This window comes from Amia ocellicauda, chromosome 20 (assembly GCF_036373705.1).
Source record: "Amia ocellicauda isolate fAmiCal2 chromosome 20, fAmiCal2.hap1, whole genome shotgun sequence".
Classification (NCBI taxonomy): Eukaryota; Metazoa; Chordata; class Actinopteri; order Amiiformes; family Amiidae; genus Amia; species Amia ocellicauda.
The window spans coordinates 9241399-9259726 of record NC_089869.1 but is presented as its reverse complement, the minus strand read 5'-3'; the positions used below and the strand labels follow the sequence as shown (position 1 = coordinate 9259726).

Genomic DNA, 18328 nt, shown 5'->3' with positions numbered 1-18328 from the left:
GAAGCATCTGTTCACTGTTTGAATACACAAAGCAGGGTACTCACATTCTGGAGTTGCAGGCCACACTGAGGCCTCAGGCTCGATTTGGACATGAGGCCCGCAGCGTTGACGCTATAGCTCTTGAGACTGCGGCTCTCCTTCAGGTGGGCTTGTAGCTTCTCTGTCCGTCTCCTGCAAAAGCACGACACAACAAACTAGTTATCTACTCTGAAACAGAAAGGTCCGACTTTCTCAGCCTATTCTATCCTTTCCTCTGTGACTTTCTGAAACAGGCTAAACACAGTGTGCCACTCTGGAAGGATCACTAAACCTGCTCTGTATTGATAGGGCTGTGGGACTAATTTGGCAAACCTGCTTACGGTTCTATACAGAAACTTTGCACAACCCTCCCTTAGCATGCAGTAAGACATTACAAAATTGCCTCAGAATCCCCACAGACATGTTGCTTTACATTAAGCTTGTTTAAAGGATTCGAGGCAAAGCCATGTTTCTGAAATAAATAAGAGAAAACACTCATCTCATCTGTGGTGTAAAGCTTAAACAAACTCAACTCAAGAGCCAGACTGGCTTTCTTTTCATTTGAAGTTACACAACACCACAGAGTTTTGTGGACTGCTGTGTGAAACATTATTAATATTTATTTCACAACAGGCTTTCTGTGGTGGAGGTTTAACTGTATTACTCAGCCAATGCAGAAGAAGGGATAATCACCAGTGAAATAATCACCAGTGCCCAGGGTGTATGCCACTGAATAAACTGTGAGGCAATGGAAGCAAAGACAAGGTTCAGCCTGGGGACTGGAGCTATGTGGTGCCTCTTTTCAAGTTCAATGATTAGTGTATTTATTGGGATGGAAGGGATGTTGCTCACACTGTTCCTAACACAGAGCCTGTATCAGTTATCCACAATGATCTTTCACCAGCATCGGAGCATGCTTGCTGCGCCCAGAACAAACGGATCTGCTTTTATTGATCAAAAACAGGACACAGGCCATGTGCTCTCCCTCTACCACCCTGCAGGGGGACCCCCGACTCACTTGTTGCGGCAGTAGAAGGCCACACAGAGCGTGCCCAGCAGGCTGATTCCAATCGCAATGCAGGAGATTGACAGCACTTGTCTCTTGTAGATTTCTTCACTCTCTGTTCAGCCAGAAAGGACAGATGGTGAGGGAGAGAGAGAGAGAGAGAGAGAGGGAGAACAATGGTTAAAATAATTTTCAACTGAGAATCACTGGGAAATCTGAAAGATGACAGACAGGGTGACAACTCCTGAAAAGAGCACCTGAAAATATAAGTACATCTGTAGGAATATCAGCACTAAAGGACTGTCCTGCATCGATTGATTATCACAATCTCGTTTCATCTGGCAGCAAGAGCCATTATGTTTTTAGATGACTGGTTCTTTTTCCTCCTGCTAGTTATTGTTGTCACAGTAAAGACGTTCATTGAGCAGAAACTGCTGCACAAACCACACAGTTAAAGTTGAATAATCATGTTGGCTACAGAACACCCTTGTCATATGGTCTGCACTGCTGTGTGAAGACCACCGGCACCCGTCCCTGCCCACCTCCCCAGCCTTGTACTGAGGTGGGGAAAAGCCAAGACGGGTCTAAGGGGGTGGAGGATGTTGGCTTTATGATGGGGCACCCTTAGAATTTCCACTCTTTAAATCAGAACTGTACAGGAAGTAAAACGGTGCCAAGTACTGCTGTCAATCTCCAACAAAGACAGTACAAGGCTAAGAAGGAGGTTACAATGCAGTTCAGTCTGCTCAAGAAAAGCACGAAATATCAAGTCCCTTAAGTTGTCTTGCATCCAACAGCCTGCAGCTTGTGAAAGGATGGATGGCTTAAGATGGTACGCAATGAGAGACTAGTTTCAAACGCCTTGTCCCTGTTCTTACAAGGCACTCCATATTCCCATCAAAGCTGTAAACCAGTTAAGTGGCTTCTGATCCGTCGTCTGTACCTAGACATCAGTGTGTGGGCTGGAACTGAATGACTTTGCAAAAACCAGGATCTACCAGGCCTGTCCTTCTCTCTGCACCCTCTGTGTGTGTGTTTATGGTTTGTTTATTTATTTACTTACTTATCTAATTGAAATCAATATTAAATTCAGAGTACTTTCGAATTAATTACTTCCATTCATTTCCTGGGGCTGTTTTTGGAGCTGTTCTAATCAGTGAAGCAATCCAATGTGCCTGTTTGCTATAATTAGACAATTCTGGGGCTGCAGGGAAGGAGCTGGGACAAGGTCAGGGGTGGGGAGTGTTAACCCCCTCATGCCCCTAAATCCTTATCACCTTCTCCCAATCTCCCTGAAATTAGGACTAAGCCTCTATTCGTATCTCTCTGTGATGTTGCCACAGATGAGAGTTTTTTTTCTTTCCAGTCTCTCCACATCTTAGGAACAATGATCAATTTCCAATAATTAAAGCTTGTCTCCTTTCATCAAGGGCTTATGTGACCCCCTTTAAAAAAACAGTTTTAAAAACACAAAGATTATATTTGATTTTGCAGGCTTAGTTCTGGACTGACAACCATTAAAAAGGATTAAGACCTAATGGGGAAGATTTCTCATGGGGGTTTCAGCACTGTGTAATACCAACCATTGTCTGGTGCCAATCAAACAAACAAACAAACAAGCAAGACAAAGAAAATGCAAAAGAATCAATCACATCTTTTAATGACACATGATTTTACAATTTCCTATATTAAGGTAATTAAGTTAAATTAAGTGGCAGGAAAGGTCTGAAGCCACAGGGCTTAACTTGTAAAATATATCATTAATTGTTTGATTGTTTCATATATAGAACAGTGCATAAGCCTATACATTCCTCTGACTGTCAGCCTTTATGGCTCTCACCACGCTGTGTTCAGTACATTTTGAATAACCTCTCTGGTCCTAGCAGTGTGTTTGGGTTTTCAGGGATTACAGGATTTTTTGACAATATATATATTTTTTTAACTGTCCAGCCTGCCTGTCTGTCTACTACTTGTTGTGCCGTTACCCTCTCCACCTCCTTTTTATTATGTCTTGATGTGTGATGTCAAGGGAAAATAAAGTTGCTGTGATCAACTGTGCTTGTCTCCCTTGGCACCTATACCCTTCTTCACAGCAATCCTATCTATCAGGACTGGTTCATGCAGATGGAAGTAATTCTTTCAAGATTTGTGAAAGGGGAAAACTGCATGTATGAACAGGCTCCCATCGATTCAAGGAGTACGTTATTCTACTCTGTGGTATCTTAAGCAGTATGCATAGACCCACATGCCCTACAGTTTCTACAACCTTTAGATATGAACACAAAACGTATTTCCCGATATGTCCAACGTCCAATGAAAAAAGCAAACCTGTCATCAAATGGACATGTGGCAGCTTTTGTAGGTTCTGTCTTTTGGATTAAATGTTAAACCGCAGATGGTTCTATCTAGACCGGCGTAGGCTGTACCATGGCTGATGTTGTTTAGTTTTTTTTTTGCAAGATCAGGAGGCATTAACCCTTGATTTATGACCAAGTGTTAAGTCCTTCTACTGGAATATGGGCTTAAGTCCATTATCTACCAGCCCCTGACCACCAGGACTCCCTACATAAAAACGAGCATCAACAGGGCTTCCTGGGAAAATAAAACACAACATATAGTGAAGGATTGTGCACTCTGCAGTTCATGTCTTTTTTTTTTTTTTGTCTGGATCTTTATTGCCATTAGGGGACTCAGAGCCTCCATTTGGCCCCTGCTCTGTGCGGTCTCCAACTGCAAGAGACGCTGATCTTGTGGCAGTCAGCTGTGACAGAAGAGCCGTCTGGCCGGCAAAGTTGCATCTCAGAGATGTGCGTCTCAGGCAGGGGATGCAGTTTGTGGCCTCGGAAACAATTGAAATGTGTTAATGATCCAGAAAGTTGCAGGCAGACCGCACATCAGAGCCATGACAGAAATTCTGCCGTTGCTGCTTTTTAATTTTCCTGCAGGCACCCAGGAAGCCATTGGGTCACTAGGATACAGTGAAGTGAGAAATTCCCAGCCGGCGTTCTCCCACCCTTCTTCAGCATCACTTGGCCTTTTTCATCCGATTTAGCTCCCAACGTGTCAGTTTTGTATTGTTCTTGACCATGAAAGAAACACCTGTCTTATCCTTTGGATGCAGATACATGCCAACAGCTAGAGACTAGATTTTAAGACAAGGAGTTATAAGGAATATACAGTATATCTCGAAACGTTCAAGCTCGAGTTATAGAGCAGAGTGGTCTGTCTGTAAACACCTGAGATGGGTCAATCTGCCACCCATCAGAAGTTTAATATCCATCCCTCCATCAGAATGCAGTCTGTCTACACACATTAATCAATCGAACATTTTGTGTTTTACTTGACGGACACCTGCGGTTGAAAGTAATAAAAACACACAAAAGACGACCATTTCCGTACAGTGCTCCTGCCCCTCGGCATTTTGCAGTCACTTCAAAGATGTTTTTCATCTCTCCGTCTCACTCTCAGCCCCCACCCTCTCTATTATGACTTCCTGCCAATCTTATTTGCCTTTCAAACAAAAGATGACTGACCACAAAATACAACCACATTAAGGCTGCCAAACATTTCCTTACAGGTCTTCCGTGCTCATTTCAAACAGTGGTGGTCGTGGAGAGAAGTGGCGTGCCAATTCAGAGATCACCCTGCTTGGTTCACCAGGAATTAGAAATCCTGAGGTGAACCCAAATGTCACAGTCTTCATTCAATCAGCTCTGTTGTGCAAGGAGCAGTGACTGCCAGCACACAAGCCTTCATATCCAAAGTGACTTGTTTTTCATATGGCATTATCAACTTAGATAAGTCACCCACTGCAATGACTGACATGGATAAAAAGATATGCACGCACACACACTATATATATTATATATATTTACACACATAATATTGATCAAAGATTTGGAAGCAACAAATGGTGTACATAAGGACTGGGGGTTGAGGCTGTATAGCTCATTTTGCACCCACTAATAAAGTGGACTTATGCTATATCTTCACTTCCCCAAACTGACAACCCTTTCCTCTAGAACAGTTGTTCTCAATCCTGTCCTGGGGGAAACCCTACCCTGTTGGTTTTTGTTTCAACTGAGCTCTCAGTTACTTAAATGAACCCTTAATTGAAGTAATATGATTACATTTGACTATTTAAATTGTGTAACTGATAAAAAGTTGGTTCCTTAATAAGATAATAATTTCCTTATACAATTCTATTCTTTACTTAAAAACCCTACTGTTAAAAATAATTAAAAGGCTCTGATTTAGGAAATGATTAGTTCAATTAAGTAACTGAGAGATCGGTTGGAACAAAAACCAGCAGGGTAGATGGTTCTCCATGACAGGATTGAGAACCACTGCTCTAGAACATTTCTGTAGTCACTGACCAGAAGACCATCTCTGAGGTATGAAAGCCTTCATGCACCCCCCATTTCAATACTTGTTCCAATACCAATGCATCTCACAGAAGATTTGTCTATTTGTTGTCTATGATGAGGCATTCAACTGAAACACAACAAACTTTTTCATGGGCTCCCAAAGTATTTAAAGTAAGCAAGAGACACCATGAAGCAATGGAGCAATGGACCAATGGAGAAGCCAACACTGATTGCATTTAGATCCATTCATGTTGATGGTAACAGAGCAAGAACGATCCTGCCCCCAATTGTGTCCAGTATCTGACAGCCTGCAGCCTGTCAAACCACAAACTGCTCAGGCTGCCCTGCAGAGGAGAGAAGAAGGATCTTGAAGTGTGAATCTGTGGTGTCATCGCTCTTTACTCTTTGTGGGTCTGTGGGCCTGTCAAACAGGATAGCTTTCATTTCACAGCTACCCACTCACCCCTGGCTTTGCCGTCACATTTTGGCACATTCCTCTGAGCACACCATGTCACTGTCTTATCTGAAAACCAGTCCAGTGGCTTCTGACCTTTAATCTAAAGGGAGCCCATCAATATAGCCTTAAACTGGGCTTCCTAATGGACGGCTGCAGCTTTTAAGGTGACATTCCTGTGATCTTTCTCTACATTGTAAAAATCCTTTAGAATTGTTGCTTTCGATAACACTTAAGTCCATCTCACTGTGATATCAAACTGCCTCCCCTGAAGAACCATTCTGAGTATGGAAGAGGACATGCTGTTTGACTCATTCCATCTCCCTCTGATTTATTTTTACGATTTCCCTCCCTGAACGTTACACACAGCAATAGAGATCTGTGACATCACAAGGAACCCCTAAGTTGTGGAACAACCTTCCCACCAAGGTCAGGACTGCACACACCCTGACGCCCGTCTGGAAATCACTCAAGACACATCTGTCCAGACTACACCTGCAATACAGCAGCCTAATCTCCTGTGCTGCTAAGAAATAAGTAATAATAACAAAAACTATATATAATATGACACAAACCTAGGCATGAAATTCAAAACAAATGCTTTTTACAGCATTTATTTTTCAAATAAAAGATTAACTCACATTCAAGATTCCATGATTCCTCATCAGCTAAAGTTCACGCGCTGATTTGAATGCTCTGCATAGGCATTCGGAAACCGTAGCAGTTTGAATGTTAAGAATGAATGAATGTAAAGATTTGCTTTTTAAAACTCAGCCCTGAGAGCAGTGCACACCAGCATAGAAACAAAGCTTGCATATATCCATCATTGTATTTACACAAATATAAAGTGATGATCTGGTCTCTGGAGATGATGGGCATACTTAATATTGTATATGTGACTGTATTGCAAAGCATTGTGTGTGAAACGCACAGGAAAAAAAAAGTTATAAAAAATATTTCCTTCCTATTCTGCATGAAAAGGATTAGGAGCAGAATATGCTGGGAGAAGAAGTGACACTATGTTAAATCGAGCTAATCCATAACCAAGGGAGCAAACTGCTGGGACAGACACATGATGCCGTGTGTCAATGCCTTAATGGACTCTGCTTCTCTGTCTGCCTCCGTCTCTGTCTCGCTCTCACTCTCCCGGCTCAGTGTCATATGTTGTCAGAGGTGTCAGGCAGTTTGGAGCCGTGAAAATGGCCAATTTTGCAGGATTTGCCGAGGAATATCTGAGTTAGACGGCAAGCAAAACAGGGACGCAAACAGGGAGTGGGGAACATGCCGGTAGAAGAGAAAAACATTACAAAAGGGAGGTGGGACTTTAAAATGAATAAGATAGTGAGAGAATAGAGTATCCTTAGAGTAGGGTACACAGTGTCCATTTATACATTGCTTATAACCTACAATAAATTACCACAATGTATTCACAGTCTTAATAACCGTGTAGTAACTGGCCATAGTATACTTATTATATTTAGACCAAAGGCATATATACTGTACTGTGCAAATGTTTTAGGCATGTGTGAAAAAATGCCGTAAAGTAAGAATGCTTTCAAAAATAGACATGTTAATAGATTATATTTATCAATTAACTAAATGCAAAGTGAGTGAACAGAAGAAAAATCTACATCAAATCAAAATTTGGTGTGACCAAAACAACCTTCAACACAGCATGGTTCTTCTAGGTACAATTGCACAAGGTCAGGGATTTTGTAGGCATATAGTCAGGTGTATGATTAAACAATTATAACAAACAGGTGCTAATGATCATCAATTCAATATGTAGGTTGAAACACAATTATGAACTGAAACAGAAACAGCTGTGTAGGAGGAATAAAACTGGGTGAGGAACAGCCAGACTAAAGCTAACAAGGTGAGGTTGCTGAAGACAGTTTACTGTCAAACGTCATACACCATGGCAAGACTGAGCACAGCAACAAGACACAAGGTAGTTCTACTGCATCAGCAAGGTCTCTCCCAGGCAGACATTTGAAGGCAGACAGGGGTTTCCAGATGTGCTGTCCAAGCTCTTTTGAAGAAGCAGAAAGAAACAGGCAATGTTGAGGACCCTTTCTAAGTGTTCAGTGTTACTATTTTGGTTCTAATGCATGTATAAATGGCCTTAAAATAAACACCTGGAGGTGTGGTATAGGAAGAACTCAAACGGGATCTCTAATGACATGACTTTTGGCAAGATAAATGGACAACTCTGATAGCATGCCAGCTTTCATTACTGCCAATCCCTGTCATATTAAAAGCAGGAGCGATAATAAGTCACAGCCTACTTATTCCTGGGCCTGGAAGTAATCTAAAGAAAAGGGGCCAATGTATTAAGTTGTCATCCTATCAAACAGATATCTTAAATGAGACCTCTTATTGTACAAAAACACAGGGCATTTAGGATGCACCCTGACACACGGATGTCAAAAGCACTTCAGAAAGAAAACATGAAATGTCCATATCCTGAGCAAAAGGCCTTTGATTCCCCCTCAACAAGCTCTCTGATCTGTTGGGTAGTGAGAATAACCACACAGCGTTCAGAAGAGAGACTTGCGATCTGCTAACTGACATCACAGGTAACTGTTGCCTCTCTCATCTCCTGAAGAGGTCCAGGATTATGTGTCCTAGCACAGACTGTGTTGGGATTAGGAACCTAAACAGATTGGTTTGGCCCTGACAAACTGGGATTTCACAAGATTTCACTGGGATTTCTGTCTACTAGGTCGTTCATATGGAAAAAAACTAAAACATGTTGAGGCTTTTTAAGTGAGTATTGATGCTCATGAAGATGTTTTAATAAGATTACTCCCCCCCAAAAACTTAAATCAAAACAGATGATGTGAAAACAGTAAAAGGATTAATTTTACCCCCCAATTCTATTTATACAAGTCATTGATTTTGCAGTAGACTATAACCCTGAAATGTAATTCCAAGGTACCCTGTAGCCATTGATGTTGTTCCTGTGTAGTTTATTGTCTTTAGTGTGCAGGTCCTCATGACTAAATTAACACCTGCCAGGTTTGCAGAAGGGGGTAAAAATTGATGTTTTATTTAATGTATTTCATGGACTTCGAGCTTCCTGTAATAGATCTGTGTGTAGCTACCGCTTGTGAAACGTCATTATGAATTAATCTGACAATCACTGTCAATAGGAACATGTTCTCCATTAACTTGTACCTGGTAAAATAAAGAGACTTATTGATTGATCGATTGATCACTATATTGAATGAAGTTGCTCTGATGAGCACAACAATACAATCATGGGAACGAATACAAACGTTGACAGGAAACTCTAAGATTGTTGGTACTATGCTCTTCTGGGGACAGTGAACAGGGAAAACCACACATTAACAGCAGGTTATTTATTAATGCTTTGAAGATGTGAAATATCTCAACTAGGCCACTCACGCAGAGAACAGACGGAGTAAACAGGAACGTGACAGCAAGCAAAAGTGCACATAAAAAATAAAAAGTTGACTTCTATCTTATCTTGCAAAGTCAAGCAGATCAAAAGGAAGCACATTATACCCCAGGCAAATGAAAAGCTTTAAGCACTGACATCTTACTTGTGTTTGCGTGCGAGGGCTCACCTGGAAACCAGGTTTCAGTCAGTCGTCATTTGAATGGTATGTGTCTAAACTGGCTTGTGAGATACAAATTGGAATTGAATATCCGGAAAAAGCTGGACCAAGAAAAGTACACTGTAAATACCAGGGCGAGAGGGGTCAACCCTAGCCCTGCAGAGCCCCAATCAGGAGGCTTTATAAATCACCCTGAAAAAGTGGAAACATTACATTGTTATCAATTAAACCTGTGTTTTCGGTCATTTTGACAATTTCCAGTACAACCTGAACACCCTTCAGCCTTCCATGACCATATATCAATAAACTTAAACTCCTTCTTAAGAAACTTGAGATTCAGGGTGAACTGTATCACTAAATGACTACCAGGACCAGGGCAGAAGAGCACTGCACTACGGTCAGATCACCAGGGCACTTCCACGCTTTTTTACTCCCTTCCACTGTAAGATTAAACTAATTCTGAGTTGCTGAAGTGGTTTGAGCAGCAGAGCCAAAGAAGTAAAAAGTGAAGGTGAGGTGGGATGCGAAATGATGAACACTGGGGGTGTGCATTAGAAGCCGGTATATATAGATTGCCGAGCGGAGATGGGTAGGTGGAATCGGGGGGTGTTTACTCCCGAAATTCAATTATAAATTCCACTAATGTGTGCCACCTGTCTTCATGGTTCCTTTGTTGGTTACTGAATAATTCTGAAATTCACCTAGTGGCTACATCAAAAAAAGTAAAACAGAACTGATCCAAATTGGTCCTTCACTGAGATTTTAATCATGTTGAAGCAGGAACCAGAATGACTGCCAGTCAGTATCATTCACCCAAAAAATGCTAAAGGTCAACAATGCCAATGAGTTGTCAATGTTCTTGTCAAGGAGAAAAAGACAAGAGAAGGGAACTCAGTGAGGAGATCAGGGAGACATTGCAAATTCCATCTGTCTCTGAACCCCCCGGCCCGGCTTTCCCAAACCTCGCTGGCTTTGATCTTACGATGTTCTGAAATTTTGCATTTAGGTTTTCAATTATATTATTTCAGTCTAAATTATATTTACAAAGAGCTTAAATTGAGAAAATGGGGGAATATTAAAATACACAGAAAGAAAAAAGGAATACAAAGAAAATGTATCCAATATAAGATTATATTTCTATTAAAGCTGCTTAGGGCGTTCGGAGTTAAGTCCTTTCAGGCCACTGTCAAATTTCTGTTGCTAAAAGGCTTGCCAGGGGTGAAAAGGTAATTTGGTCACCGTACCTGGAGTCTAAAAGTCTGAAATACTGCTTGACAGCACATTACTGTATACAAGTTCCATCTCTGAAAACGATCTGACCTCCATCTTCTAATGTAAGCGGTGTCCCGTTAGCTCTGTTTAAAAATCAATAGTGTTATGGCTGATAGCGTTGTGCCATGATAGCGTTGACATCCAATGCATAAATGTATACAGCAGCGTATATCTAAGTGCCTTGGTATAAGGAGCACATGGTGGTCTTCTGAATCATACAGGGTGTTTTACATTGCCCTCTGCCATAACAATGGAAGAATTTGCAATGATATAGAATGCTAGTTTTCTTTCTCCAGATCCCCACTCTTAAAATGAAATCAGAGTGCCGATTTCCAGTAAGTATATATTTCTATGTATTTGGTATTGCGTCCTTTCTCAAGGTAGCCACTGATTGCTTCACAGATTAAAATAATTTACAGAAGGCGTAGCACTCCATTAGACACGAAGGAGAGATAAACAACCCTTTGTTGCCCACTCTGTGGGAATGTCTTCAGCAAACCCATGAAACTCCATGACCACAGTGCAATATTCGTTCAAGTGAAGTAAATACACTTCCCTATTTCCTGTACAATCCCACATGTGTACAACCTGTCATCACTATTTACTGAGCAGCACACATCCTCACATGCCATCCAGAGAGATTGTCCCGAAACCCGTCTCCTCACACGGGCAAACTAATGAGCGACAGCGGGAGGGGCCGGTGTGCAGGCATGCCGCTGGTTACCGTGCCAACAGTATAAATCTCCTTCGCTGTCTCCAACTGCTCAATGTTTCCATGGAGACCACCATGCATTAATATTCGGAGGTGAGAACAACCCCTCAGAGCATTGTGAGAGAGAGAAGGGGTGAGAAAGAAAGAGAGAGAGGTGTTCTGACTCAATTTTTCTTTTACGTGTTCATTATGTCTGACCTCAGCAATGTCCAAGAACTTTTTTTCTTCTTTTCTTAAAGATCAAAAGCTCTAGTGCTGGATGTCTGCAAAAAGTCAGTGCCAGCTGATCCTGTAACAAAACCTTTTCTGTTTTGCTGTTAAAACTCTCACAACTTCAGCACCCTATGTGAAGTTTAAGACTGTTTAAGAATGGATCTGAACATCTCCCTCAACTGTCGGCTCTGATTTTTTGCCTGTGCACTCCTGGGGGTATAAGAGCCTTAGAGAGATAGAAAGTGAAAGGCAGAGTGAGGGAGAGAGAGAGACAGAGAGACAGAGACAGAGGCAAAACATAAAATATAAAAAAAACGACAACTGTGAAGTGAAGAGACGCTGAAACGTGTGTTACCAACACCAATGTTTCAGAGAATACTCTGCAGATCTTCTGACTGATGGTATGTGGGTGAAAATCTCTAGTGGCATCTGTTTCTTAACTCCGGGAATGGGAATTCAACACATTCTCCAGATCCTGCAGGGCTAATCTAGTGAAGTGATTTTTTTGGTGCTGTGTTTTGTGTGCAAAACTGTCCCGCCCCCCTAAGCATGTAGTGTTTTAACAGCACAGGAACCACACACCAGGGAAGCAACTCATACTTTCAGTCGAGGGCAGGCGAGTCAATTGAGGAACTTTCTTTGGCAGATAGTTCACTGCCTCTTCCAGACAAACCTTATTGGAGAAGGTTCCTGAGGAGACCTGAGGTAGGGGAACAGACCAGTGCTTCAGGGAGAGAGATGTATCATATAGGCAGGGGCACTAAATTACCCTGTTTGCCTGTGGTACAATGGGGATATTTAAGCGTGAGACTTGTGAGCAGGTCATTCCCTGCATTGCAGCTACTGGGTTTAATACAAGGCACTGTACCCCTGCCACGCCCCCCCCCCCCCCCATGTTTCCTGATGTTTGACTTCATACTTCATTAGCTGTGGCCAGCGTAGAACGAGGGCATGTGAATCTCAGTCCCTCGTGCTCCTCTGAACTACAACAGCTCTGAGTCATCACAGAACAAAAAGTAGAAGAGTTTTTCTTACCCATGAATTCGATACCCAAGTGGTCTGCTGCTCCGTCAGAGAGAGAGAGAGAAAAAGAGAGAGAGACACAGTTAGACAAACAATCTAACAGCATACATTTCTGCAGGCTGCCCAATGGAAGCAGAGGACAACTCCCTGGTGTAGAGCTTTGCTCCCCCCTTGGTTGCTCTGTAAATCTGTGAAGGTGTAGGTTTACATACATCAGTGTATAATAGTGTGCCTTAATTAATGTAGCTGTGTGAAAAAGATAAACAGCAAGTCAGCAACCTGAACTCTTCCGAATCATCCCGGGCTTTACGTGGGCATAAGCATATTTCCCAGTATTAAAAAAAGACAAGGTACCATGAGACCATGGCTCTGACCACTGTAATTAATTTACTATGGAGTGCAGAGCTTGCATGTAGCTACAGCGTGGAAGGCACGGAGCCGTGTGTTTAATATTGTAGGTAACATTATACACTGCGCCAGCTGCAGTTGTAATGTCAGGATCTATCACACCGAAGTGGATGAGAGCCACTGGGATTGTGTGGGGGAGAGCCCAGCGTCCTGGAGGGCCCTACCCACCGTGATTCACAGTGTTAGGTGGAACTGTGAGTCCTCTGCTCGTCACGCAGAGTCGGTTGCATGTGTTCTGGGTATCAGTATAAAAGGGGAAACAGCAACTGTCTTACAAGGCACATCTTAAACGGCAATAAAGTGGATGCGTTTGTCAGACGAGGAGATTGAATAAAGAGAAATGATGGCAGACTAAAGTATGGAACCATGGAATACATAAATATGAAAGATGGAGTAATACGTTCCTGCCACCAGGCTTCCAAAACTAGGTTTCCAGTGCCAGCATGAACCATTGGTCTGGCTCAGAAAAGGTATTTTGACAAGAGACAGTTGAGGCCGCGGAGCAGTGCAGTGCAGTCCTGTGTGCTTTGAATAATTAAAGCTGTGGACTCAACAGCATTGTAGGCACAATGTCACAGATCTGTACACACAGTGCTGGACTGTTGTCTTTTACTCTGCTTGGTACCTCAAACATGTCTCAGTAAACAAATATTACATAGCGCCCTGACATTCTTTCAGAGAAGCCCCTGCACAACCATTATCAAATCATCCAGCTCTCTCTCAACGCTTCTGCCCAATGACTAGCAAACTTCTGAAATAAGGTGCCAAGCCACAACCCGCCCGGTGTTGAGCCAAATATTGATTGTCTTACCATTTTAATTTCACTTGACAGATGCTTCTTTCATCTGAGACGACTTACAAAGGTTAACAACAAGACAAAACTATATTTACCACATTATGACATGTAACACATGGAGATTACATGGTGAGGCATTGGGCAAATACTTTTAAACTCTCTTGAGAGCTACATGCCTCTACTGATGCCGAAATGGGCATGGCGGGTAGAATGGGCCCATCTTGTTTTTTTAATTTTCATCTTCTTTATCACTAATTGATCAGGAGGGAATAAAAAAGGCAACAGCTCTAATTACCACACAACGGAAGGCATTCCCTCTTTTTCTTATCACTGACACTACCACTGAAAATCGCTCTGCACACATCGGCTTTGAAAACCAACAGGATAATAACGCTGAAGGCAGTTCCTGTTTTTTTTTTTAAAGAAAGGAAAAAAAAACAAGTTTGATTTTTTATTAATGCAGAAACAGCCAGGCAGACAAAGATGGAGTGTGTGAGAGCTGCTATGCTAATCTCCTAGCGAAAGTAGGGCAGATTGAAGAACTTCAGAATCGCACAGTGAGTCCCAGTGTAGCTGGTGTTACGGATTCAATAAGGGGACATTCAGGGATTTAATAAAACATAAAACATAAAAACAACTACAAAATAGACAGCTCTGGTCAGCATAAGCTAGCACAGATGCTTGTGTTACACATTGATTACAGGTATAATAACTCACGGAGCCGGGCAGATTAGAGGGAGGTACAGGCAATACAGCGTGTTCACTGGCCTTGTTTCACAGTGGTGATAATAAAGAAGGGAAAGACGGGCCAGCACAGATCGTCAGCCAGTCGAGATAGCAGTGCTGACAGAACGGTGTTGCCTCACTGCGTTGTGAGTTGAGTCAGCTAGCGAAGGGAACGCAGAGCAGGGGAACACAGTGGATAAATGTGACAAGTGAGATCCGTGACTAGGAGATAGGATACTGTCTGGTTACTCAGTGCTTGTAATCGTCAGAGGCAAGAGTGTTAAGGTGCAAAGCCATATCAATTTGAATGTACTTAATCGCCTCCGAAGCTGAGGCGCGTCTCGGGGTGAGGACCGAGTGGGCAGAGGACACAAAGCAAACAAATGTTCTTGCGGTGGTGGGGTGAAATGCGGCTGCAGGGAAGATTCCTCCCCCATCCTTACACACATTGCTACAGCCCCATGGCATTCAAGTATCTAATTGCACACAAGCAGGACATATTACAATGAGCACCAACCCCCTTCCCCACAAACATAACGTCATCACTATGTATCACCCCTCTATGGAAGTGTCTCCCATAGGCCCTATAGTGTCTGCTCCAGGTTGTGCTTGGCGTTACACACTCGTCTGAACGTGGTTTGTGAATGGTTAACCCAGAATATCTTCACAGTGGTTTGCTGGAGGACAAACAAAAAATAATAAAAGGCTTTACTTAAACTCTTGTACTTATTAAGGTCACGGTCTCAGATGCAATATTACCAACGCTACACAAATAAAAGCTGCATTGCTTCACTCAATCAACTGACAAGATAACCCGTATCCACTCTTACATTCTAACTTCCAAAAATGGATTTTGATTTTGATTAAAAAAAAACATCAACACCTGCACACAAATAAAAAATATACGATATCAACCTTGACTTTTGCCACATTTACGTGTTACCCAATAATAATAACCAGTCCTAGACTACAAATAGCAGTGTTTCTAAAATAGATTTGCTTGCATGTTTCCCTATATAGGGAATTCTTGTTCACCAGATTCTGTGTATAAATGATTGTCAAACGATGGTATAAACTGAGAGTTAAGAAAGAATACAAGAGGGCTGTCCTCTGTGCGTGACCCGAGTCTCCAGAGTTTTAATTTAAGAAAAGTAGTTCTAAAGTGCTCATCAAGGCTTTTTTTCCCTCTAAATGGCTGAGCTAAACAGCAGGGCCTAAGGGCATGAGGAACACGAGTCTAGCCATATTTGAGGATGGCAGACAACATCACGAGAAGCACTTTTGCAGTCTTTGTAGAAGTAAGGCAGTTGAAACAAGTGGAATTTTGGCACCAGATCTGCAGAACTCTGCAAAAAAAAAGTTTCCAAAAAACAAACAAAACAGAAAGTTACACTAATCAACTCCATAAAACTTCCTAAGACAACATTATTTTCTGATTATTACCAGTAGCTGATAAGTTAAGAGATAAAATAGAAAAACAAAGCAAGCAGGCAATGTTGATGAGAGAGAGGCTGGTTAATGGTGTGTGTCATAGAGGCTGAGGAACAACTGAAGACTCTCCTCTCTACTACAATTCTGCTGCTCAGTTTTCCTCAAAAACACAATTATGTCGTATTCTCCAATTCTTAAATCTATATATTTTTTTTTAACACCTACAGTATTTCAATATTGTCTGATGGAGGTGATAAACACTGTTAACAGGCAAACTCATATTCTTACAGCCTAAGCTGACTGTAAAAAATCACATCTTTGCACAAACTAACTCAGGAGTAATTCCAATTAAAATGATCAGCGCAGAAGACTCAGCCAGAGAGCCAGAAGACAGTTCAATCTGACCTGTTTCTCCACGTCAGGAGGTGATATGAAGACCCCCAGGTGCCACAAGAACTGCCACACTTGGATCCACAGTGAAATTAACACCCATTATCCTGTTTCACTGCCATTCAAACGTGTGAAGAACGGAAGGAAATAAATTAAACCAGTTGAAAGGGGGAAGGAAAAAAAAGACAGTATCCTGATCTGTTATTTATTAAATTGTATCTACTTGAGAGGGTTTATACCTCCCACAGGGCAATCCACATTAGAATTTCGCAATTCAAATGAACAATGAGACTGAGCACATTTGCATATTTATTTGAATTGGAATAAAGCTCCATTCATTGCACATCCCTGTAGGGGGATGTTTTTTGTTGTTGTTTTTTTTGTTGTTCTCTACTGCCTTTTCTGGTTAATGGCGGTACAAACGCACGGACCCAGTAAGTACAATATGGCAGGGGAGATAATGAGATTTCTCGTTGACATCCCGGTGTGATGTGAGAGGGATGGAGGGGTTGGGCTTTGGGGCGGGATTGCTGCTGCTGCTGCACACTGACTGGGCTTCTGACAAAAACAGCAACAGTGGCAACCCAGAGGTCTGCAGAATGAGTCGAAATAAATCTGCCCTGTTTTCTGTACCCCCCATCCCTTGCTGACTCCTGAATATGTTGTAATTTCCAACTTGCTGGTCACCCTGGCTTTCCTCATCCTTTGCTCCCAGTTGGAGTATGAGTGGGCACACTTTATCTACAACCAGCTGTTTTATATCATCAAATCTGGCACGTGTCCATTGCTATTGTCTTACATGTCTGTTGCAGGCATGTCTATGCAAAAGTGCAGACAATCTTTGGTGTTATTTTTTTACCGGTTGGGGAAATTTCAGATGGCAGATCTGGTACGGTATTTAAAAGTCTTAACAACTTCTACTTGCTCAGTCAATGCAGGCCAATTCAAAGCAGGACACATGCTAAGCTCAGCAAGCATGTCTCTGTGCTGTGAAGAAATCAAGACGCAGGTCTCTACACATTGTCCTGCTGCAGAGTCAATCAAAAGTGCACCCCAATGGCATCAGGAAACAAATGAGGAAAATAAGTCGCAAGTGAAGATATTGTTTTTGGTAACCCTTTTGTAAGACATTTCTTTCCTATACAGCATACATTATATATATATATATATATATATATATCGACACATATTGAAAAAAGCTATCCATTCACATCCATTCATGTTATTTTCCTTATTCTGTATCAACACATCACTATAAACTGTTACCACTATCCACTTATAATTCTGAAGGTTGAGGAATTTGGTAAGAGCTGAAAAAAATACCCCCCAAAACAGTTGGTACTGAACATTTCTACTGTTCTCGCACTGGAGAGACAGAAATGTGTCTGTAAATCTGGCCCTTTTATCACAGGAGCCTTCGTTAAATGAATGATTGAAGCCTGCTGTGTCGGTGAATATGAGAGATTGACCAGTTGTTCATCTGGGCCGGCAGATCATTTGAATTCATTTCTTGCCATCTGCCTCCTGCTGGATTGGGAAGCCGCTGTGATTGAGTGAGTGAGTGAGTGACTGCGAATGATTTCAGCACCAACACTCAACAGCAGGGAAGCAACAAACACACACACACACACACATGCACATGCACGCACACACATAGACACACACAGCCCTGCCAAAGAGAGATAGCAGAGACGTGGTCTCATTCTATGGCACTGCCCAGAGCTCCGAGGCAGCCTGCAGCATCTGCCAGAAACAGCTTTGTCATTTGCTCTATCACAGGTATCACATGTAGATCTGTCTGTCTGATTATATAAATCTGGGCAGGAACATGAGCGAAAAAGTAATTAAATCATGTGAATGATTTAATATCTTGTGGGAACAATTAACTTATATCGTGGGCACGAGTTAATGCTTTTATCATGGCTATA

General features: G+C 42.0%; 1 protein-coding gene across 1 annotated transcript in view; it reads right to left on the bottom strand.

Moving 5' to 3' along the window:
- LOC136715880 (pro-neuregulin-3, membrane-bound isoform) overlaps positions 1-18328 on the bottom strand; it is a 292007-nt gene that overhangs the window by 24285 nt on the left and 249394 nt on the right. The window contains exons 4-6 of the mRNA XM_066693280.1: positions 12662-12688; positions 1037-1139; positions 45-171 (exon numbers count right to left, since the gene is read on the bottom strand). Coding sequence (XP_066549377.1) covers positions 45-171; positions 1037-1139; positions 12662-12688 — 257 coding nt within the window. The remainder of the gene's footprint in view (positions 1-44; positions 172-1036; positions 1140-12661; positions 12689-18328) is intronic.